At 37.9% G+C, this 26674-nt stretch overlaps 1 protein-coding gene across 1 annotated transcript in view; it reads right to left on the bottom strand.

Annotated features, from left to right (window-relative positions):
• Positions 1 to 19390: 19390 nt before the first annotated feature.
• Positions 19391 to 26674, bottom strand: part of LOC103999708 (serine/threonine-protein phosphatase 2A 65 kDa regulatory subunit A beta isoform) — a 30866-nt gene continuing 23582 nt past the window's right edge. The window contains exons 9-13 of the mRNA XM_065085675.1: positions 24631 to 24813; positions 21357 to 21449; positions 20042 to 20181; positions 19891 to 19957; positions 19391 to 19801 (exon numbers count right to left, since the gene is read on the bottom strand). Coding sequence (XP_064941747.1) covers positions 19682 to 19801; positions 19891 to 19957; positions 20042 to 20181; positions 21357 to 21449; positions 24631 to 24813 — 603 coding nt within the window. The 3' untranslated portion in view covers positions 19391 to 19681. The remainder of the gene's footprint in view (positions 19802 to 19890; positions 19958 to 20041; positions 20182 to 21356; positions 21450 to 24630; positions 24814 to 26674) is intronic.

Here is a 26674-nt window from a genome sequence, read left to right on the forward strand (position 1 = left end):
TGCTACTTAAGGACACCTTGAAGAAATTCGAGGTTGGTAGCAAGTCTTTGAACATGATCCTTACAAACAAGGGTCACGTTCCCAAAAGAAGTGGAATCGGATTTGTGAGAAATCCTCACCAAAATCCAACCACCTTCATAAAAGGCCCCATCCTACATGTTCGACACCAAAGCAAATGCAACTTTTGTTGCAAGCATGGACACAAAACGCATTATCGCCCATTCAAGAAAATTAGTCCGAACAAATTAATTTGGGTTCCTAAAGGAACCATGATAAACTCTATGCAACATGACAAATAATGTAGATCAGTTTTTGAGGCACCGAAAAGTAAATGGGTACCTAAAAATTATCCTATATTGTAGAAACGTAAATCATCCCAAGCTGGGAGCAAGAAATAATATCCTGCTCTTTGGATTCTCGATATTCATAACCCGAGATCCAAAAAGAACACGCGATGCTCCCTAGCCTAAATAACAAAAAAGGATTAGAAAATTAAAATTACAAGAGCAATACAAACCTATTTAATCCCTCATAATTGGAAACCCATGATTCTACCTTCACATATCCTCTGGATTTCTGAACCCATCAAATTGACTTGTTCGTTACTTTCAAATCCAACTATATCATGAACTTACGTCTTATAAGCAAAGTTTGTCATGAACTTGCAAAACTTACCAACTTGGATAAACTGTCATAAACATGAATACGACATTTGAAGTAGAGTATGCGCGTCACTAGATCTATCTTGATCGTGCAAAATTTCTCATCTTAAAATGAAAATTCTTACGTAATTACTTAAGTAAAGTTGACTGCTCCACAAATAAAAATTCTTCTCAAGTAAAAAACATTCAAAACAAACCACACAGCAGTCAAAACGAGTGCTCACTGCCTGCAGGCGGTGGCACCGCCCCAGCTGGCGGTAGCACCACCGGCTGTCACGGGTTGCAAGCGATTGCACCACCCCAGCCAACGGTGCAACCGCCCATAATCTTGCCCCTTTTAAATCGAGCTAGGGCCGACGGTGGAACCGACCCCAACTCACTCTCTTCCCCTCTTTACTCTTCCAAAGCTTCTCCACCTCCATTTCTCCCCTCTTAGCATCCCAAATACTCCTCGTTTCGAAGCAAAAGATCAACAATCTATCCTTCTCTTGAAGATCTCACTTAAGGTATTCTCTAAGAAGCCTCTAAATTCTATTTTTGATTCATTTACTCTTGCTCATTACTATCCTCTTAAATAACAGTAGTTATGGGCTCTAGAAGATCCTCAAGGGACAAAGGGAAGAGGAGATTAGTGGAAGACTTTGACCTTACCCTTTTCGATTCAAAATATCATGCTGAAAAATTTTCCTCTTTCGAATTTAGAAGTGTCAATAAGGGAAAACATGTAGATTTAGATGAACTAAGAGACTTAGGGACAATCAAATGGTTTGCAAACCTAGATCTACTCCCTATTTTACAAATTAGTGAACCCATCTATCCAAGACTTGTTAGACTATTTTACAACAATCTACAAGTAGATGAAGAAGAAAGAATGTCTACCTATCTCTTAGGACAACACATCTCCATTACTGATCAATTCATTTACGACATAATAGGCATTCCCGTAAAAAATAGAGGACTTTATTTTAGAGGATCGTGGGATAATAAAACAGTTGGGACAACATATGTTGAAGCCTTAGGAACAATTTTCGGTAATCCCAACTTAGTGATAGTTCCTAAAAGCTGTGAACATCTACTACCACTAAACACTAAAGTACTTCATCATATCCTAACTAGCATCATTCTCCCTAAACAACACCATCATGATGAAGTAAGTCAAATGGAATTAGGAACCATATATTGGATCATGAAAGGACGTAACATCTGTTTTGGATACCTTATCCAACAAAACATGATAGAACTATCCAAGAGAGACATGATGCTTCCATATGGTGGTATAATCACTAGAATACTTAAAGCCTACAATATTCTAATCCCACCCGACGAAGAAGTGATGAAAGTAGATAGGTTTAGCATAATAAACAAAAATCTACTTCATCGATTGAGATGTGTTTATAGAAACGGTAATTGGGTTAGAATGCCTAGAAGAACCGATCCCCCTCAACTTGAACCAGAACCCGAAACACCAGTCTTTAGGGACACTCAATCTCCTCCGATCTGTCCCTTTGAGGAAACACATCCATTTGAGCAAGCTCATGCATCATTTATCGAAGACATTGGGATTCGGATGGACTGATTTGAACAAAGACAAGATCGGCTTGAACACCAGCAAGATCAAATCCTATCTGAACTATAGCAAATTCATCGACAATTTGACTCTTTATTTAGGCACTTTAATTTTTCACCTCCTGAATAAGCTTGTATATGTGGACACAATAACCTCTTATTGTAACAATTACGTTGTTGTAAACTCTTTATATTACTCACCTTGATCACAATGCCTTGATGACTACTAATCTTTGATATGGTTACTTGATGTATTAATTGGTGAGAATATATAGGGTTACGTTGCTCAATCTCGTTACTCATTGTCGGATTTCATGTTGAAATTAAATGTTTCTATAATGCCAACTTTGAAAACCTTGTGTCTTGGTTTCCATGATAAATGTGAAAGTAATATAGCCATGAAATTGATGTGTCATTTCCATGATGTTAATATGACATAATATTATCATGATGTTGATGTATTACCATGATGTTGATGTATTGCCATGATGTTAATGTGTCCGAATGCATAAACTTGTTAAAATTATTTGGACTTTATTAATTGAATGATCAAATCACTAAAATAACATGTTGGAAATTAATACAAAAATTTCCATAACAATGAGCATGTCTTCATGATTGTATAGTCTTGTCCGATTGCATGAAAGTGTTAAATTAAATTTTCAGTTCCAATCAGATTTCATGAATACATTATTCTCTTTCGGACTTTGATTCACATCATTGATTTTTGACTAATAGAATCATCTAGCAAATGCATATCTTTTAGACTTATCATGTGAAAAATATTCCCTTTGAGAAATAAATTTGATGATTCCTTCTTATAAAAGGAAGATATTTTTTGTAAGGATTTGATTCACATAAATATCCTGATCCTTGTAAAGCATGCCTTAATATCCTATCGATTTGAACTACACAAATGACTTTCCTCCTTCATGCAAAAAAGATAATAACAAATAAAAAGGAAGAAGTTTTCACTCTATGTAAATAATCTCCATGTCATGTTTTTCTTGAGATATTTGTATCCTATAAATGACATAAACCTACTTATGGTATCGCACGTATATTTAAAAGTTGTTTATATCATTCTCCTTTTTGTTGATGACAAAGGGGGAGGTTCTCCTTTTTGTTGATGACAAAGGGGGAGAAGTATATGAATTGATACTATAAATGACATATTATATTGAAAGAAGCAGATATATGATTATTGATGCTATGATTATGCTATGACTGCATCATCAAAAATATATGAATTGATGATAACTATGATTGCTATATTTGCATTATGTCATGTTTGCTATGATTGCCATATTTGAATCATGTTAAGATATCAAGAACTTGCATCGTAATTTTACGTGTTGATATCTTACCATATGATGAATTGCTACCATGACCATCATTCATATTTGAAATTTGAAAATGGATGTCAAGCCTTGACATCATACATTATTTTCAGAGGGATACATCATGATGGGAATCATGATGGGAGTATTGATAAGGTTAAATGATTTTAACTTATCAATATGTCTCTTGAATTCAAAGGCTTTGAATTCAAGAACGACTTATCTCAATTATGGCACATAGATAGGGGGAGTTAAGGCTAACTCCGTTATCAATTGATTGTCATCATAAAAAAGGGAGAGATTATTAAATCTCATATTTTGATGATAACATCAATTGTCATTTGTTATCTAATACATATGTTGAGATAAGTGTGCAAGATTAACTACGATGAAAGTAAGACATGCAATAGGAGTTACGCCGGAGTCAAGACTATGATCACGTTAGGAGTTCAAGAGCTCGACGGAAGTTCGGATGGTCGTCGGAGGTTCTGCGGGAACAAATCCGAGAAGTCCAGGAGCTTGCCAAAAGAAGCTCGTCGGAACTCGCCAAGTGGATCATCGCAAGTCCAGGAGTTTGCCGGAAGTCCGCATCGCCGGAGGTTCGTCGGATGTTCGCCGGAAGCTCGCCGGAAGAAGCGATTGACGCACCAGAGCAAGTTGCAGTAAATGTCTTAAGAAATTCGTAGTTAGCATGATGATTAAGTTAGAAATGGGAGGTGATCCCATTAACTTAATCTTGGGGCAATTGGGCCCTTGAAAGACCCAAATTGGGCCCTTGAAAGACCCAAATTGGGTCGAATGGATCAGCCCATTCGGACCCAGATTACTTGGCCAAAGGTGGCACCACCTGGGTCGGCGGTGGCACCGCCCAGGGCTCAATCTCCGAGCTCTGGCTGGGCGGTGCAACCACCTCTGACAGAGGTGCAACAGCCCAAGCTTGGTCTCCGAGCTCAGGTTGGGCGATGCAACCGCCAGACTCCGGAATTATGGGAATTGACAGTTTTGAGCTCGGAATTCAAATTGGTTTAGGATCTATAAATACCCCACTCCTTCAGCAATGAAAGTGCAACTAAATCCACCGAAATCCCGATCTTACTATGTGATTTTTAGAGCTCAAAAGTGTTGTATGAGTTAAAAGTTCTTCTCCCTCTTTTCTTCCAAGTTTTGATCTTTCAAGAGAGCAGAGAAAATTCTGTAAGGGTTGTCTCCTAAGCCCATCAAAAGGAGTGAAACTGTAAAAGGGTGGTTGGCCTTCGCCTATTGAAGAAAGGCCTCTAGTGGACGTCGGTGACCTCGTCGGTGGAGGGAGCCAGAAGTGGATGTAGGTCAAGATTGACCGAACCACTCTAAAATCGCGGTGCTCTCTAGTTTGCATTTACTTTAAGTATATTATCTTTACTGCAAACCTTCTCAATAGCTTATTGCCTTCTGCGAATTTACGATCATGTTTCAAAGTTCAGTATTTTCCGAATCGGTGTTTAGACGTAAATCAATTTTATCATACGAACATCATATTTCAGTTTGCGCTTACATTCTGATTTCCATCATAACTGTAAACTGCCCTTATAGATTGACTTTAATTGTATCTTGCTTGATCACAAGTTAAAGTGATTTACGAATCGGCTTTTCTACCGAAATCGCTCTTATCGTACGAACGTAGTTTTAATCGTCGAAAGTTTTCTGCTGCACTAATTCACCCCCCCCTCTTAGTACTCTTGATCCTAACACTGTGGGAGAGGATGAAGGAGGTCAACTATCCTACTCTCTAGTAATAATCCACATGGCAGGGGCTACGAAGACGCTCCTCAAATCACTACACAATCCTCCTCATAGCGCGCACCACGCAATCAAGAAGGGGCTACCCCTTCTTGCTGTCCACATGCCCCAATTAGGGGCTACAGGTTAAGGAGGAGGGGGAGAGAGGAGAATATGAGGTGGCAGCCAAAAAAGAACCTAGCCTATGGCCCTTTGGTTCCCTCCTATTTATAGTGGCCCCCTTATAACTTAACCCTAATTGATCTTACCATATCGGGTATTGGATCTCCATCTAACTACCCATGCCTCTTAGATTAGTGGGTCTTTACCTAATAAACTCTCAATGGCTCTTATTGGATCTCATCCATAGGATCCAATAATTTAGGGACTTATTGGATATTCAATAAGATAAAGGCTCTAACGGATATCTCATATCCAAATCTATATTCGTTGTAATACCTACCATATGTGTGTGACCCTCTTGGTCCAATATCGAGCTGGCCGTGAATCATTCCTGTCAGAACTCCTTTTGTCTTAATGAATTATTATTTCCATGATAATTTACTCGACTCATCGATTACGGACACATTAGGCCACTACACTACAATCCCTAAACAATATAGGGGAATCTAATCCTTTGGACTTGTTTGTCCTCAGTTACCATATATCTATAGGCCCTCATCTATCTAATATCCCAGAGACCATATACTAGGCATGGTGCTATTAGGCTCATACAGTTTCTACTTGAGTCTTGCTTTAATCGGATTCTCCCATAAAACTCTTTCTCTCTCAATCCGAATGATCCTAGCCAGGGATTTGTCTGAGCAAGAACACATGGGATATTTTTCTCATGACACTAAAAGCGGATGATCCTCTATTGACACTCAATAGCCACTCTCCTAAGGTTGGCTGCCACTCCCGATGATCAACTATGTTAGATTTAAAACTTTCAAACCTCTAATTTCGGTATCAAAGAGTGGAGTACTCACATGGGACATTCTTGGTATCTCAAGTCTAAGGACCGTTGAATCTCATATTTTGATAATGAAACCAATTAATAGAGTTTATGATCTAATCTGTGTTTTAGGTGATGCCAGACTAGCTTCGATCATGAAGAGATAATTAAAGCAAGAAGAATCAATGTTGGGCCAGAGTGGAACATGTCAGAAGATTGGACGTCAAGCCGAAGGAACGGTCGACGTGTTGGTAGAAGGCTTCCTGCCATGAGTTCGAGCATCAGGCCTAAAAGAGCGGACATTACGCCAAGGATATTAGAGTTGCAGAGGTCAACATGTCGATTGGGCAAAAGGTTGTAAAAAATGATGATGCACCAAAGGATTGGATAAAGCACCGTTAACTAATAACATGACGGACAACATGTGATAAATGCTTTTAATAATTATCTAGTTCGAAGTAATTTTAAGCTATAATTGGGTTGGAATTAGGACAACTCAATTAGGGGGCCATTCGGCCTGAATCTGTAACATCCCATTAGTCCCACATCGGAAGTGGGCAATGTGTATGATTAGCTTATAAGGGTCTGATGAGTGTACTACGTTAACTCCCGCTTAAGCATTTTGGTCCGTGGTTCAAGGACCAAAATGGAGTTATTGGCCAGTTGGCTCATTAGACTCGGGTCGTAACATTTGGTATCAGAGCCGACCTAGCATTTGGGCAGGGTGAGAGGGCTCGAGTAGGAAAGGGCTACCCGTGGATGGAGTTGAGTTAATTGCTTAGTTCACTTACTCTAAGTCAAGTACTCTTTTCCGATATTAGTTTTCATCGAACATAATTTATTAAAACCAAAGTGATTTTATCAAAAGTACTAATTCACCCCCTGCCCTCTTAGTGCCAAGTTGGTCCTAATAGTTGGTATCAGAGCTACGTTTTTCTCATTTGATTTAACACCCAACAGAAATGACTTTTATCGGATTTTAAGAGGGTCACTCTATCATTCATCCTCCTATGTTCAATGGGACGAACTACACTTATTGAAAAATTCAAATGAGAGTTTTCTTGCTTTCTATAGATTTGAATTTATAGAATATTATCAAATATGATTTTAAAAAGTCTTCTAATCCAATAAACGAATGGAATGATTTGGAGAAGAAAACTTTTTCTTTGAATTCTAAAGCTATGAATGCTTTAGATAAAAATAAATTTAATTAGGTTTCTATTTGCGAAACTACGTACGATATTTGGCACACTCTTGAAATCACACACGAAGGTACTAGTAGAGTTAAAGATTCTCTGATAAATCTTTTGATGCATGATTTTGAATTATTTTGAATGAAGCCAAGCGAAACTATTATTGACATATACACTCGTTTTACGGATGTTATTAATAGTTTAAAAGCTCTTGGCAAATGTTTTTCAAATTTTGAACTTGTTAATAAAGTTTTACGATCACTTTCTAAAAATTAGGATTCGAAAGTAGTTGCAATACAAGAGGCAAAAGACTTAAACAAGTTTTCACTTGAAGAACTTATCGGGTCTTTGATAACCTACGAAATGACTTATGTGGCATATGACGAACTTGAGAATAACCTTCCAAAGAACATAAAGGATTTTGCACTTAGAACAAAAGAAGACCACTCGAGCAAAAACTCAAATGATGATGAACTTGATCTCTTAACAACAAAGTTTAAAAAGTTCATAAAACAAAAATCAAAAAAGAAAAATGAACTTAAAAAGAAGATGTTGCCATAGAAGAAGAAGGTACTCAAGGCGACATGAGACAAATCGAGTACCTCCGAAGACGAAGAGCAAACCAACAAAGACAAAGTGGTGAACTATGCCTTGGTGGCTCTCGACGATAAGGTAAATGACTCACTCAAAACCGTTTTACTTTACTATGAAATTACTTAATGCTTTCCATGAGTTGTTTTTAAATTATTTAGTAAAAAAATAAAAAAAAATATATATGTAAAAAATATTATCATGCTTCTCTTTCTAGTGATTTAAAAAAAAATTATCATGACAATTGCATGTTTTATAAAGGAATAAAATGTTAGATTTAAATATAATACATATACACCTAATAAGATTAATCCTATGTATATTTTAAGAAGCAATAATGTATATCTTTATGATTTTCATATTGCTTTTCGGTTTTAAACGATGATGCATGTTTTGATTTGGCATAAAAGACAAAAGCATACTTGTATGAAATAAATCACATAAATTGAAACAACTAAAAAAGGAATGCATTTTAAGAATTTCTCTATCTCTATCTTATCGATTTTTCAATAAGAAATTGATAAATCTATTTATGTCATTTTGAATCTCTTGAAAGTGATTTTGATGATTTGATAAATTGAATGAGTTGAAAATAATGATGAATGTTTTGAAAATAAATATTTGTATCATGCTTGATGGTTTTATATTTTAAAATTATGCATGATAATTTGAAGTAATGATGGTTTAAAAAATATTTATTCAAATGCATGAATCGATAATCTTTTTGTTACATGAATCATGATTCCTTCACTTGATGACTCGATCTTAACAGTTTTATCTAAATCATGATCTTGATTTCTCGATATGTATAACTTGAGAATTTTTTTTATGAATCGGGATCTCTTATTATATGTTATTATATCATTTCTTCTTATTATTTAAGAGGAGATTTTTTTATGAATCATGATTTTTTTGTGAATTCTATGAATTATAACTTGAAATTTTTTAATATATGAATCATGATCTTGACAACTTAAGATTTTTTATATACATGAATCAAGATCTTCCTCTTTTTGCCAATAACAAAGGGAGAGAAAGAATTGCTAGTGTGCACATCTCAAAGGAGAAAGTCTTGCCAGCTTGCACATCACAAAAATTAGCAAAAAAGGTGCTAGCTTGCATATATAAATAGAAGCAAAAAGTTGTTATCTCAAGATAAGCAAAAACTTTGCTAAACTTCACATTCTCAAAGAACTTGCTAGCTTGCACATTGTAAAGAAAGCAAAAATTGTCAGCTCGAGTATTACAAAGAAAGGAACAAATTACTGGCTTGCATGTTCTAAAGTGATGAAAAATTTGTTAAATTTCTAAGCTTACATATCTCTAAACCTTGATAGTTGCACTTCTCCATTTCATTGATGACAACGGGGGAGAAATTATGATGATCATGCATTAAATGATATATTAAAATTTTGATTATACATGATTTTATGATGACATGTTGCTTGGATTCATAATTAATGTCTGAATTTATATTTCTATCAATATGGCATATTGATGAGGGGAGTTTGGTTTAAATCCATCATCAATTAATTGTCATCTTCAAAAAGGGGGAGATTGTTGAATCTCGAATTTTGATAATGAAACCAATTGATAGAGTTTATGATCTAATCTGTATTTTGAGTGACATAGGACTAGCTTCGATCATAAAGAGAAAATTGAAGTAGGAAGAATCAATGTTGGGTCGGAGTGGAATATATCAGAAGATTGGACGTCGAGTTGAAGGATCGATTGACGTGTCGGCATAAAGCTTTGTGCTATGAGTTCGGGCATTAGGCCTAGAAGAGCAGACATTGCACCAAGGAGATCGGAGTTGCGATGGCTAATATGTCGATTAGGCAAAAGGCCGCAAAAGAGGACAATGCGTCGAAGGATTGGATGAAGCTCTGATGAACCAATGATATGTTAAACAACATGTGATTAATGCTTTGTAATAATTGTTTAGATCGAAATAGTTTTAAGTTATAATTGGGTTAGAATTAGGCCAACTCAATTAGGGGGCCATTGGGCCTGAATCAAGGCTAAATTGGGCCTATTTTTTGGCCCATTCAGTGTCATGTAGCAAGGTATGGTGGTGGTACCGCTTAGACATAGTCTTCAAGACTGAGACTGAGCGGTGGTACTGGCCAGACATAGTCTCCTATACTGTGTCAGACGATGGTACTACCAAATTGGGCGGTGGTACCACCTAGTGTCAGAGGGTACTGGCAGTGGTACCACCTAGTATCAATGCTATAGGCAATAGTACCATCCAGCATAAGCGGTGGTACCGCCAGGACCCGGGAAACCCGGAATGAGACATTTTTTTGCTCTAATTTTGAAACCATTTAAGGTTTATAAACACCCCAGCTATTCCTACATGGAGAAGCAAGAATTAAAAAAAAGGGAAAGAATTCTAAATTGTAAAAGTGTTGAAAAGATTGAGTTCTCTCCTCCTTGAGCTTAGAGATTGTTCTAAGGGAGGTGTGTGAGGGTTACCTTGAGAGGTGTAAAGGTTATCTCCTGAACCTATGAAAGGAGAAAGAGTTGTAAGAGGGTAATAGATCTTTGCCCATTAAAGGAAGACCAGTAGTGGAAGCCAGTGGCTTCGATTGAACAGGAATCAGGAGTGGATGTATGTTATGACAATCGAACTACTATAAAAATTGGTGTGCCTCCCTTTCTCTACTTATTTACTTATTTTGTAACTACTTTACCTACTCATTATGACTCTTGCAAACATTTTAATTTTAAACGTCTTTCCGATAGGATTTCATCGAACGAAGTTTTCAAACCAACATGATTTTATCAAAATCACTAATTCACCCTCCCCCTAGTGCCGACTTGGTTCTAACAAGGACAAGATACACCACTAAATCTACGGAATCATTGTCTAACAATAAGGCATCATCAACCATTCAGCATTCCATGAGTGGATCAATCAGTGAACTCATTCTCCAATGAGCACCTACACTATATCTCTAATGTCCCCACATGAGCAGCTATGAGACCAACCACCTCCATCATATGGATGAGTATACAGTACACCAGTCTATCCAATTATCTCAATGTCTCTCTTGAGTAACCAATGACTGGGATTATTTAGGGTTTGTGTTTAAAGGCGAATCGGTCTCCTTAATGTGATATCATCATGATTTGATTCCTATTACATAGATCCATGGACATCGTAATATATATATATATATATATATATATATATATATATATATATATATATATATATATATATATATATATATATATATATATATATATATATATATATATATATATATGCAACAAGCAATATAAAGTGATAAAATATCAAATAATATAATAAATAAAAAGAGCACATATCATGTCACACGTGTTATTACTCACGTGATTGACTTGTAGGGTACTTATGACTAGCATCATATCCATGGTATAAAAGATGATAAATCATATAACATAAGGATCAAGAATCATATTTGTCATTTGATTTAATTTATTCATAATAAAGGGGCAAATAATAATATAAAAGCAAATCAAGATCAAATTCAAGGCATGAGCTCATGAATTATATTTAATATTTTATTCAATTTATTTATATCAAATAAATAATAAGCAACATATAAGTAAATTAAGATCAAAATGTCAGAAATGAGCTTGAGTCATATTTGAGCAACACATAAGCATGTTGGAATCATATGAGAAGAATATATATAATAAAATTAGATCATAGCATAACATTATCCATTGTTTTTTGGATGGCTATTAATATTAGTCTCTTATGCTAGGAAACTCTATTCACCACTCCATAACTTAATGAGGGCTAACAAGAGCATTTCACGACTCCATAACTTAACATAATTCCTTTTTTTATTTTTGGCAAAGGGAACAAATTAACCTACAATAAGGACATTCTAATCAAGAAATCAATTAATATATTTATTAAACTAAATATATTTTTGAGATAAGTAATACAAGAAATATTTCAATCATGGACTTGGATCATCCAAGGGCCAACCATTGAGCAAGAGAGTCGGACATTATATCAAAAAATTATCATATCAAAAATTAGTCGTCAAGCTGAAGGATTGGTCGATATGCTAGAGAGCGAACTTTGTGCATTCAGAGATCACGCCGGAAGGATCGGATATTACATCAGAAGATTAGATGTCATGGAAAAGTCGATATACCGGTGGAATGAGCGATATACCGAAGGAAAGGATGATATATCCGAGGTTTAAACAAAGTATTAGAAGATCAGATGATATGCCAAAAGAGCGTAAAATATGCCAAAAGTTTCATAAATATGTCGGATATGTGATTGAATTGTTAAAGTCTTGATTGAGATTATTTTGGATCAATTTAAGTCAATATTAGACCGAAACAATGTCAACTTATCAAGAAAGCCATTGGGCTAGAAGTTTGGCTAAATTGAGCCTATTAAAAAGCTAAATATATAGCCTAAAGTAGGCTTGAGTGGTGATACCACCATGCCCAAGTAATAGTACTACCAGAGTCAATCAACAAGTACTATTTAAAGCTTTTCGATTATAGTACCACCTAGAGCGATGGTAGTACCACCCAAAATTCAAATTTTATGATAGTAGCACCATCAGAGTTCAGAATTACAGTATCAAAAGTTATGATAGTAGTACCATCCAATATTAGTGGTAGTACTATTCATACCTCAAAATTTCATGGATTTAATTTTTTGGCTCCATTTTTTAAGCCTTTTGAGGCCTATAAATATGTCACTTATGCTTGGTTAATAGAGCATCCGTTCATGAGTTTATGAATTGTTGTAGCTCTCTCTTTAGCGTTGTTTGAGTCTCTTCCTCCCTCTTAAGTTTGGTTATGATACTAAGTTATAGAAGGTGAGAGATCTCTTGTAAAAGAGTGAGTGTAGATGCTCTTTTATAAGCCTGTAAAAAAGAGAAAAGTTGTAACAAGAATAGTTAATCTTTATTCGTTAAAAAGAAAATTAATAGTAAAAGTCAGTGGCCTCAACGGAAGAGGAATAGAGAGTGAACGTAGGTTGGAAAGATCAAACTACTGTAAATCAGTTTATATTTTTTCCCTTGCTTGTGACTTTTGTTTATGATTACTTACTTATTATCATTTACTTTACTCACAAACCTTACTTCCACTCGATATTTGATTAATCATATTTTCGATATGGATTTTTGGATCGATCTTTAAAATCGATTATAAATTTCTATAAGACTAATTTACCTTCCTTTTTAGTGTCATTAAGATCATAACAAAACTCATTTGAGGAAAAATTTTAGCTAAAATTAAATTTTAAAAGGTAAAAGAAAGAATTGATAAGTTTAAGAACAATCTATTTTGGTATAATCTATAAGTTATAGTAAACATCCGAACAAACAATTATGCTCCAAATTATTCAAGGCATTGTGAGAAAGATATACAAATCTAGTTTCTAATAAAATAAGTTTTATATAAATTGGAGTTGCTATTGAAGGTTATTGAATACAAATAGGTTAGATCATTTTATCTCTGTTTAGTAGAATTCAAGGAATCAATTGAAATAAATGTTTGAACAGATATTTATACTTCAAATCATTCAATTAAAATTTTGGTTAGAGTTTTGTATAGAATATTATAGTTAAAATAAAGAAGATAGATCAGTATTCTTATAAATTTTAGAATTATAAATTTACAATTTAGTTGAAGTTGATGCTATTAGAAAAGGGCAAAGCTCTACTAGTTACTCATATAAGAAGGAATCAAAACTCAAATAGACTGTAGGATCAGATAAAACACTTGCCAAAAAAGCTAATTTCCTAAGATCTTTAATTAGCTCAAAATCGTCAAGCCAAACTAAGTACATTTCTCTTCTTCTTCTTCTCCTTCAATTCTTCTCTTCTCTAGTGTGAGGTGGATGGTAGCATAGGGATTAACCAAGTAAAACTCTAACTTTTGTTCTCCAATTACAATTGTTTAAATTAGTCTTATTGATGATGTTACGGTAAGTAACTTTTTAAGCCATGGCCTCGGGGCCGTCGCGGCTCGGTTCGGGGGTCCGGATGTCGGGGATCTCAGGCGGCGTCCCTCGGGGTCTCCCGGCGGTCGAGCACCGTGGTTCGGGTCGGGAGGTCGGTTCGGCAGGTCGGGTCGACGGTTCGGGTCGACGGTTCGGGTCGGGAGGCAGCTCCGCCGCAGCTTCGGGAAGAGGCGACACCGTCTCGCACCTGCACACAGGTCGGGCCGGGAGCTCGGCCCGACCCCTCCGACGATCAAGTTAGAGGAAGATGTGGAGGGGGTTGTGGATGAGGCAGAAGAAGAGCCTCTGAGTGTGTTGTGTCTGAGTGAGTTCCCGTAAGGGTTGTGTGTATCTCCCCCCCCCCTTTTCTCTTTAGAGTTTGGGGGTATTTATAGATGATGTTTGATGTTACCTGACGTGGTTGTCTGCAAGGCAGGACTGTACCTTCGGTGGCGTCTGACATTGCCACTGGGGTTGCGTGGGAGGCCGAGCTGCCGCAGAGTATGGCGAGCCTCGGGCAGTGTGTCACTCAGGGGGTTGCTGTCATGGCGTGTCATATCACCATTTTTACCCCTATCATATGCCCCCCCCGAAAGGAGCTATGCGTCGGTTTTGCCTGCGGGCAGACGGCACAAGTCCCGGATCGAGGGCTCCCGCGGCGCCTTCCCCGCCTCGTTGCTAGGGCCTGCCTCGCCCCGACCTCGCCCTCGCCTGTCGTGCGAGCCCGACTCCGCCGCCCCCACGCTCTCCTGAGCCCGCGGGGGAGTCGGTTTCTTCGAAGCACCGACCTTGGCCTTCTTCCGAGGGCGGGCATCCTCAAGCTCCACTGGCGCCTCTCTTGTGTCGGTGCCTAGCCCGACCTGACGCCGTGGAGATGCTACGGACGGGACGCGTCCTCCGCGCACTACAGCAAGATTTACCATCTCTGCGAAAACATATCGGCCTCGGTGAGCACCCCGAAAGAGGAAAATAAAACAGGAAGGCCTACTGCCACCTTCTCAAGGCATACCTCGAGGTACCAGGCTCAAGCCCGCCTCGACCAACCACGCCTCGGTCATCTTTCGGATGACTCTGGAAGACGGGAGGATCTCCTTCAATCTTCGAAGGGCTCGGAGCTCCTCCACGCAACCCCAGTGGGAATGTCAGACGCCACCAAAGGTATAGTCCTACCCTGCAGACAGCTACGTCAGGTAACATCAAAACTCCTCTATACATACCCCTGAGTCCTAAGCAAAGAGGGGGATGACACACTCAACACACAGAGGTTTTTCCTCCTCCTAGACCCTCTCCACATCTTTCTCTCACTTGATCGTCGGAGGGGTCGGGTCGAGCGCCCCGACCCGACCTTTGTGCAGGTAGGAAGCCTTCGGAGATCATCGCCTTCGAAGATCCAGCGGGCTCGAGGAGCGCCCCCACGGAGATCACCGCCTTCCGGACCCGAACCAAGCCGCGAGGCCACGGCTAAAAAAGTTACTTACCGTAACAGAATTATGATAGGGGCAAAATGGCGATGTGATACGCCATGACAGCATCCCCCGAGCGACACACTACCCGAGGCTCTCCATACCCTGCAGCAGCCCGGCCTCCCACGCAACCCTAGTGGTAATGTCAGACGCCACCAAAGGTATAGTCCTACCCTGCAGACAGCTACGTCAGGTAACATCAAACCTCCTCTATACATACCCCTGAGTCCTAAGCAAAGAGGGGGATGACACACTCAACACACGGAGGTTTTTCCTCCTCCTAAACCCTCTCCACATCTTTCTCTCACTTGATCGTCGGAGGGGTCGGGTCGAGCGCCCCGACCCGACCTTTGTGCAGGTAGGAAGCCTTCGGAGATCATCGCCTTCGGAGATCCAGCAGGCTCGAGGAGCGCCCCCACGGAGATCACCGCCTTCCGGACCCGAACCAAGCCGCGAGGCCACGGCTAAAAAAGTTACTTACCGTAACAGATGCAACGTGGCAAGCATGCATCAAAAATTATTTTAGGTGTGAACATAAAGCAAGCATGCGTGGCACCCTCTTTTGAAAGTAGTGTTGCAAATCATCCCCTTTTTCTTTTTTTTAATACTAACTTAACATAAATATTTTTATAAATTATAACCAAATTCTAAGATTCATAATTATGTCCATAGTACTAAGTTTTTAATATAAAATTATTTAATATAAAATTTTATTAAATAAATTATCATATTAAAATAATTAAAATTTTATTAATATCATAAATAATTAAGAAATAAATGATATTACACCTCGCCCTGATAAAAATTTAGTCATCTAAATTATCATACCTCAATTAATAAAAAGATGATTATAAGCCTTCTTAATTTTCTCCTCTAGGTCGATTGTAGTTTCTTTAGATATTTCTCAACTATTGAACCAAAGGAATGATATGATTCCTTCCACAGTTTCCCCTTCGTACCATATACCTAACTATTTTTAACTTTTATATGATGAAAATGTTAGGAATGTGTTGGCACTAAGAGGGTGAATGCATTAGTGCTTTCGTTAAAATCATCGGTTTGAAAAACTTTCGTTAAATGAAAAACCGTATTGGAAAGATGTTAACTTGAAAGCATATAGAAGCATAGTGAATAAGTAAGTAAAACAGTTTGCAATGTGAGTAAAGAGCTCAAAGTAAATGCAAACTAAGTTTTATAGTGGTTCAGTCGTTGTGACCTACAACTACTCCCGATTCCTCTTCCGTCGATGCCACGGGCATCCAGTAATGATCTTCCTTCAATGGGCAAAGATCAACTACCCTTTTACACTCTTCTCCTTTTCTTGGGTTCAGGAGATAACTTTTACAACCTCTCTTTCTTAGACCTCATTTCTTCCGTTAGAAGAACTTTATAAATACTAGGAAGAAGAGACTCTAAATCCTAAGAGAGATTACATAATTATTTCAAGTATTCTTTGCCCCTTTTCAACTCAATCTCATACTCAATTCTTACATCTCTAGGAATAGCTAGGGTATTTATAGACCTCAAATAACTTCAAAATTGGATCAAAAAACTGTCTCATCCTAGGTTTCCCGGGTCCATACGGTACCACTACCTGTGTTGGATGATACTATCTCTTGTAGCACTAACAATGGGTGGTACCACCGCCTAACATAGTCTAGAAGACTGTGTCTAAGCGATATCACCGCCCAAACTAGTGATACCATCGCCTGACACTGGGCAGTACCACCACCCAATCTGATGATACTACTACCTGATATAGTCTTGGAGATTATGTCTCGAAGACTGAGCCACTAACGGTGCCACTACTTGGACCGACGATGCCACCACTTGACCCAACTTTTGGGTCACTGAATGGGCTTTTCTCTTGGCCCAAAATAACACCAATTCGAGGCCAACTGACCCCTAATTAAGTTAGCTTAATTATATTCTAAATCAACCCAATTACGACCTAAATTAACTTGATCTAGACAAATTATTATGGAGCATGAATCATTTGTTGTTGGGCATGTCATTGGATCTTACAACGCTTCATTCGATCATTCGGCATATTGTCCAATCGGCATGTTGACACTCATAACTTCCGATCTCCTTGATGCAATGTCCGATCTTTCGGCTAGATGCCCGAATTCATGGCTCGAAGCCTTCTGCCAATATGTCGACCGATCCTCCGACCCGACGTCCAATCCCTTGACATATTCTAACTCTAGCCCAACATTCAATTCCTCCTGCTTGAATCAATTTGTTTGTCCTGATCGAAGCTAATCATGTGATACTCAAAATGCAGATTAGATTATAACATTATCAATTGGTTTCATCGTAAAAATATGAGATTCAAAAGAAAACACAAAATAAAAACATTGACAACAAATAAAACTAGGGCTTACGGTAATGTTTTCTGTCCCATACATGTTGCCGATAAGAAAACATTTAAAAATATAAGAAAACAATGGAAAAAAAGAATTGAAAAGTATTATGGATAAGCGTTGAACACCTTGACTACATTGCGCCATGACAGTGTGCTTTTGAATCAAGGAAGAGGAGATGAAGGGTCGGTCTAAACCTTATACTACATTGCGCCATGATAGTTTGCCATGACTATACCTATGGTCTAAACCAGTCCATAGGGTATCTTAGGTTTGTCTATAAGGTCCTATTTGGAGTATCTTGAGAATTGTCTATTCGGTATTATTCGAATTAAGAGGTATTATTTGGGCAAACCGAAAATAGGAGATGCTTTTTGAGAAAAATTGCCCTTAATATTGTATAATATATAAATATTATTTATTTTGGACTGATCTAAGTTTGGGGTTGGTTAAACCGATTCTATTAAGAGGTAAATGATTAAAGAAAAAGATAAAAATGGTTAAGGATACTTTTTGTTTATAGGGAAAAGTAGAGAAACGGCAGGAAAAACCTAAGCACTCTAGCAAAAAAAATATGTAAAAACAATAGCGTAGGCAAATCGCCTATTATTATTTTTAATCTCTTTTGTTTTTTGTGTTTCTGTAATTCTATTGCTAGCATTTTTTGTGTTTTGTACCAAAGCAACTCTTGATTGGGGTTGATTTGTGGTTTGACTTTTAATTTTACTCCTCTTAAATCTACTCAATGTCATAACAAAATATCCCATCTAATCAAACTTTTGGGCAAAGTCCCAAGATTTAATCAGATTAATTTTATATCAAAAAAAAAAAAGCACTAATTAGCTTAACATAATTTTTTTACGTTTGAACGTTGGTAAAATTGCAACATGCAGCTAATCTCACCACTATAGGAAGGCTGGCCGAGCAACATAACAAACACTTGGCATGAATACAGATAAAAACAAGTCACGAAGAATGTCTTCCCAGGTGGGGCTGCAAAAGGACATCAATTGTGCAAACAACTTTTCACATCTAACAGCAACACAAGGCAATACAGTAGTACATTGTAGCTCAACAGCAAGTTGAGCTCTTCATCACCATGGCTCGCATGCTGCTATATTTATACAAAATAAATGTGCGAGTAGACTAAAGATTTGAGTCAAATAACTCCATTTAGTCACCATGACAGTAAATCTAACTTCTGATCGGAGGCAATGTATTGAAAATGGACTTCCGATAAGTCATCATTTGTCAAACTATCTTACTCTACAAAACTTCTAACAAAACAGGAAAAAGAATTAAATTGTATAGTCAAACTCTTTCTAAGAACTTGTTCCGATTAAGAACGGTAAAGCTGAATGATGTATAGATGGGTAATCAAAAATAGTGAGCAGGACTATGATATAATCAGGAAACAGATTTATGCGTACAGAACAAAATTCTTAACCTTTCTGACAAGTGTAACTTGACCACCAAATGTTTCATCAATAGACATGTAAATGTTTTGTAAGGGGTATCAATCAGAGACCACCACCAAATGTTTCATCAATAGACATGTAAATGTTTTGTAAGGGGTATCAATCAGAAACCTGGTAGCACCAGATTTCTACATAGAAATAATCATTGTGTTCGTGAATTATCCTGTCAACAACTAAAAGAAGCACACACATAAGTGTCAAAAAAGGTACCAACATTCTTTGAGAACTCAGCGATGATTAGGGACCCATCAGTGTAAACTCAATCTCCTTACAAAAGCAGAGATGGTAACTTTTGAGTATCAACCATGGGAAAAATTGGACTCAACAAGGACAATTATCTAGTTTGACATCATTGCTGAGTCGCATGTCTGAAGTGCTTGGCTGGCAAAATATCTGACGTCCACATCTGGGTCCTCGCCAAGCTCAACAAGACATGGCCGAACCGTCTGCTCCACCACCTGCAATTAGTTTCCAGCATAATTTACCACATTTAGATCTTTGAGGAGATTATTGTAGGGGATGACTCTTAATGTTTTATAGTACTCACAGAGTGGTCAAATATGGGTACGAGTGACTGCAGGACCTTTGCCACATTGAATTTGATGTTTGGTACCCTGAATATGCCACATCGAATTTGCATTTATTAAAAATTTAATAAACACAAAGAAGGATAGAATTATACTTATTTGTCAACCTACCTGTCCTTTGAGGCAGAAATGATTACAGGCAGTAGCTTTTGGCAAGTGATATCTGAACCCAAGACAGGAGATAATAGAGAGATAGCTTGTAGAATGGTCATGCGATGCAGGTAATGTGGATTACTTATCTTCTCCAGCAACTAGCAAAATTCAAGTATAACGTCAGACTATCGAATTAACAAACTGATCTTTAAGCATTAGCACAACCAAACTGTGACACTTTAAACAGAGAAACAAAAACATTAGCTAACACGAAGCCGCTTTGTATGAGAAGAGATGGTTATAGTGCATTTGAAACTCGTATTTGTCATCCAAGTAGTGCTGGCAGGCAAGTACCCACGTGTGCTTCTGAGTTCTAAGATGGAGCTCAGATAAAGGGGCAAATATCAATATTATACATCCTTAGTAAAGAAACAATTGATGGGAAAACTTTTCATGCTTTTAGGTGAAAAGTTTAAGTGATAGGAATCTCAACATTTAACTATGTCAAAGTTTCACAAGGAGAAAACACCAAAATCATATCCGCGAGACTAGAAGCAGAGCATATAAATTCTGCTAATCCATTGTGCTTCAGAAAGAACCTTACAGAAGAGCTGGCCACCTGCTGTGCAGAATTGAAATACTCAAAAAGGACACAAAGCGAGAGAGAAAAAAAAGCAAAATCATAATTTTCAGAGGGTGCTTTGAAAGAACCAAAGTATATGCATCAGATGTTTACAGCACAAGTAGCTTATCAATTTTGAATTTCAATTTGTGTCAAAGGCTCAAACAAAGGCACATAAAAACACAACAAAATCATTCTCATAGAACTTTTATAAGCTGGTGTGGTAGCACCCTACTGCATTATAATCTGTATCATCTTCTGAAGACCAAAGAGAGTTTATTCATTAGCATCATGCAACAACATACGGTACCAGTTGAAAACTGTTCAATTACATGCTATACATTTGTGTATATGTTTGTAGCAAGCCATGCTGCTCATATTTTAAATTGATCAACTCCTCTACAGTTCCCTGGCTTCAGAGCCACAAACAATTTTGTAAAAGAACTACGATAATCTTGAGGTAACTGATTATCAAAAAATTAAGCCTATTGCACAACTTCTGCCGCTGAGGGGTCTGGCGAGCGTCAGAAGAATGCAGCCTTACCCCTGCAAGCAGAGAGGCTGTTTCCCCGCAGTTCGCCAAGTATTCCATAAAGAAAATCTGCTGGAAGAATATATATACATGAATGACAAATCAAAGCCGCAAGCACCAAAATGAGGACAGAAAAACAAACAATGTTTGAGAACCAAAAATAAAAAAATAAAAAAAACCTGTGGCACTATATGCTGCATTGCCCATTCTGGACCAAATTCTTCAGCAAGACGCTTCAAGTTATTAGTAGCTGCCTCTCGAATAGAGAAAACCTGTAAGATGGTCAAAAGTCAAACAGCAATCCATGACCATTTGATGCTATACAAAAGAAAATGGCTTATAACTTTGACTCTCTTTGCTAAATTTTAAGCTAAATGTCACATAAACCCTGTGCACAAACAATAAAGTTATAACATAACCAAGAAATAAAATAGGTCACAAGTTCCTACTCTAAGCTAACAAATCACCTCAGGAAACAAGTATTATATGTAAAAGAAGAACTCTAGACCTCAAATTGTACAAAACCAGACAAAAACCAATTGGACTATTTATGTAGTGATAGATGTACGCAGTGTAGGGGATTCACACAAACCTTGAAAACCATAATGGTTATTTCATGGAATAAATGCATTAATCACATTCAAATGCATATCCAGGAGTCCAATTCCTAAGTGGAAAAAATAAAAAAGATATGGAGACAAGTCTAAGAAATAAAATTGTTAATATCAAAATACTTTCAATATTAAGAAAATGTGAATAATTACAAAATTTTGATCGAAGAACACCTCCAACCAAAAATATCCACTCTAACAACATCATATAACAACTATGATCAAAGAATTCTATAAAGAATCTCCACAATTAGAAATGCTATGTTCCCACAATTAGAAGAAATAGAACAAGAAATAAAAATAGAAGATCCTATTGAATCATAAGTATGTGAGTTCATACATAACAAAAAATAGCATACCTGTCCGAAAACCTCTGCTAGGGTTTCCAGTCAAGGTCCCCCTATGGCCGCCGCACCTCACCCTCCTACTACCTCCTCTCCTGCGGTGGTGTGTTCAGGCACTTTCTTGCCTGCACATGTGGGGGTTGGCGCAAGAGGGAGTGCGCCCTTTTCCTCTCCTAGCGTTGCCCCATCTCCGTTGCAAGACGATCGGGCGACTCAATCTACCTATGTGAGTTTCCTTGGTGCCACTGCCGCTTTTTCGACTTCTCTAGCAGCAAGCGGTGGAGCCCTAGATGGGTCAGTATTGGGGCATAGCATTCAAGGGGTCTCCTTTGCTACGACGGGCTTCTCCGTCGCCATTCCTCCAGTTCCTACCCTCTCTTCGAATCGCCAACGAGGTAAATAGAGGTCTCCGAAAGCTAACAAGAATCATGTTGGAGACCACTAGCGACACATCGGAAGGCATGGATGTTGCTATACCAGCCCCATCGATGGGTAAATCTAAAGCAGCTTCGATCCCTGTTTTGCAGCAGGGCAAGAACCTTGCAAAGGCCCTCTCTTCTTCGTTTATTGGGCTTCAAGGGGTTGTGACGATTGTCAAGCAGGTTACGAAGTCGATCGCCTTTAGGGACCATGATGGCTGGCAAAGATTCTTCTTCCTCACTAGCGACGATGCATTCCCCCCATGGGTGATTTCTCCGGGGTCCCACTGGCCACACTAACCTCGATTGGTGTGGCGCAAGTTAATGCAATGCACACACTTGGGTCCACACCAAAAATGGAATTGATTCCTCCTGCTAGTTCCCTCCCTAGTGGCTTTTCCTTATCGACACTCTTCGTCGGTGCTTTGCATCCTAGTTCCTCTGCATCGGTGGGCGTTGCCACTGCCTTACAAAAGTCAACTGCTCTTCCTATTGCAATTGAACAACAATTATTGATCCCTGCGGTGTCCTTGTCAACTATGGTACTGAGTGTATCTATGCAAGATGCTTTCGGTGGGGGTAAGAAGCACTAATCTGCTTCCTCCTTGCCATGGAACTCTCCTCTGTCAGTGCAAAAATCTTGAGAGTTCACTCTTCCCTTCAATTTCATAGCCAAAACAGTTCAATTCGTTCTATGAACCTCCCTCTTTTTCTGACGATGGCACTCTTCGTATTCAAGCTTCTGATGAAGAAATCTCCAAGGGAGAGGAGTACTGGAAGAATTCACTTATTGGATATTTTGTTGGATCTCACCCACCTTTCGTCACCATTAGAAACCACGTGAATGCTTCTTGGAAGACCTTAGGTTCCTGGATGTTCTCTCTATGAAAGCAGGATTCTTTATATTCTAATTTGGTGAATGAGATAATCTCATCCAAGTGTTAGAATCTAGACCATGATATTCAAAACAAATTTCTTATCCTTTGACCTTGGGAACATGATTGTCAATTGGAGAAAATTGATTTTTCAGCAATACCAATTTGGGTAACAATATTCAACCTTCATTTATTTATGTGGACTCCTAAATTTCTTAGCTCTATTACTAGTGGCATTGGGAAGCCTTTATTTAGGAACTAGCTCACTGGAAAAAAGGAGAGTATTGGATTTACTAGAGCATGCATTGAAGTTTCTGCTGATTCCGATCTTCCTGATTCTGCATTTTACTCTTAACGATGTCAAAGACTATGCTATTAGACTGGAGTACGATTGAAAACCGATGAGATGTTCACATTGTATGAAACCAGGAATTGTATGAAACACATACCTTCTACTAAATCGGTCCCGAAGCAGCAAGTGGCTACTATCCTACCTATGTTGTAGAAGATCCCCTCTACTACTTCTATGCTAGTAGTATATGATATTGGCCCTACCGTGCCAGGGACTTTCGTGCCACCTGTGTCAGCGACGACTTTTGTGTCAGCTGAACATGATATTGGCCCTATTGTGCCAGTGACTCTTGTGCCACCTGTGTCTAAGGAGACGGTCTCTACTACGTCAAATGTATGTGATATCGGCCCTCTCACAGAAAACATGGATTCAGATTGTGATTTTCCTGTACAATCATGTATCATGACAGTCTCAAAGCAGTGATCATCTTTAACAGATTTGGTGCCCTCACAAGTAGAAACATGGTTGAGGATTCTGAAGAGGTAGATGAGGATACTAATTCTGTTTTGCCAGCCTTCAACTCGGTGTCGAAAAGCATCGAGCCTCCAAGAGACCCATGGATCCCAGTTATTTTTTCTTACCTCAGTGTAGAAAAGCATAGTGCCTAGAAGACACCTTCAGATCTCAGCTTGGGGTACATTCTGCATGATTTTTTCACTAGTGATAGTTGTTGGGGCCTTGCATGATGTTGATATGTATGCTCTCTGAGTTTTGTTGGCCTTAGTTGGGTTCTCTTCATCCCTATGCCTTGAAATAGTGAAACATGTCTATGCTATGCTGTACTATTTTTTTATTTATCTTAATACTATTCTTGCCTTTCTGCAAAAAAAGAAAAAAAAGAAAATAGCATACCTTATCTTCTAACCACTGCATGCAAAGAGCACCAAGTTTATCGTCAAAAAAGCCAACACCCAACTGACTGGCCAATAAAGGGATGTACTCAATTATGGCAAGTCGAACACGCCAATGTCTATCTTCCGCAAGTTCAACAATAGCTGGCAGCAGAGACTGGGAAAGCAGACCAATTCCAATTACCTGAACAACATGCAGCTTCTGGTCAAAAGCATTTTTTTATAACATATTTTTCAACACAAAGTAACTAAGTTCTACTTTCAATATGTTCTTGAACCTAACTAGTAAAGCACCAGAAAAGCAAATAGAAGCTCAGTACATGCAAATTGATTGCTAAGCAATGGAATTATACAGTGTATGTTAAATATATGGAATATTAGCCTTGTGCCTAATCCATATGAACAACCAAAACCTCTCTGCCAGATAAAAAAATCCAAATTGTTCAAAAAGGTATTGTTGATTCAAGCAACCACTTCCATCGGAAAGAGTTCAAGAAATTCCCCAATCAGATAGAGCAAAATGTTGCTAATATTAACGAACAGTCCATCTTCTGTTAGTTCATCAAGAGAACTGCTACAGAACTGAGATATTAGAATGTTTTGGAAGAAATAACGGAAATAATAGATATTAATCAGATTATACAAGAGGGTACAACTATGACGACCCCATCACTTGTATTGGGTTTGAGACAATACTCCATAACTGATTATGTTCATCTCAAATAATCAACCTATATCAAAGTAGAAACTATACTTACTAATAAGGGCAGACAATCCTAAACCAAACTGGAAATAATGCCTAACCATAGGTTTAAGTATCAGACAATGATGTGAAGCTCTTTCATGAGGACTCTAATTCAGATATCATACAGGCATGTAAACAAGTCCGAGACCTGAAACAGGAAGGAACATGAGAGAAAAAAAGGAAACCAAGGGATGTTCTGGATAGAGGAGAGCACAAACAAAGATACAGCCTTCTGAGTTACACAACAGGTATACTCAAGAAAAATAAAAAGCAATAAACAAACATCTCCAGACAGATAATTGTTTCCATAATATTCACTTTTATCAACCAACTTATATGATAATTCCAAATTACATCTTTGTGTTTAGTTCTAGGGAAATAAACAAATATCACCACAGTCACAACCTAACATAAAAAAGATAATGCAGAATTAAAAAACACCGATATCTAAGATGTATATTAAGTTCAAATTTGCTATAGCATTTCATGTTAAACCCTCAGTAGAACAATAATCCTGGACTCGATTCAGTTCACATAAATGTGATTAAAATGCCAAAGCCATGAAACTTTGAAGATAGTTGCCAGAGCATAACATAAGAAATCAAAATCGAAATGATTAATACAATATATATTTATTGACAGTGTTAGCATTCAAGTATGAGCTCTCAGTAGATATCTGGTGACTTTATTTGCTAGCTCTTATATTTCCTTAAAAATAAGCATACTCATAGCTGTTCAGCCCATCAGCCTTTCATGCAATGCAAAAATTGGCAAAAGCCTTTGCTATGGATTAGGTGCATGAGCATCAATCTAAAATTCAAGATAGTCAAGGCTCACGATGATACGGTCCACATCAATGATCAAACACGTAATCAAACCTTCAAGCATTTAGATCAGGATTCTCAATTTCGATATGTACCACCCAGTACGGGTGGTACGTATCAGTCTGAGAGGATACCAGTTTGCGAACCGCCCTCTACCATATGGTATCAATGTTTTAACTAGTACCAAGGCATACCGACCGGTACAAACCCAGATTTTGACCGTTATCGAGGCAAACCAATCGGTATGCCTTGGCATGGTAGGTGGAGATATTTTGAAGGTTTTAGGATGTACATTTAGTACACCCTAGCATACCAACGGTACATACCAGTACGTACCATACCAAGCTCAATACGGACTGGTATTCAAAACCCTGATTTAGATTATCAAACATAAAAACAACAATCGTCTAAAATAAAAAGAAAATTTAAGCATCATCTCGGCATTAATACCTTTACTCTTCATAATATTCATATCA

The sequence above is a fragment of the Musa acuminata genome, chromosome BXJ1-10 (assembly GCF_036884655.1).
Source record: "Musa acuminata AAA Group cultivar baxijiao chromosome BXJ1-10, Cavendish_Baxijiao_AAA, whole genome shotgun sequence".
In the NCBI taxonomy this organism is placed as follows: domain Eukaryota; kingdom Viridiplantae; phylum Streptophyta; class Magnoliopsida; order Zingiberales; family Musaceae; genus Musa; species Musa acuminata.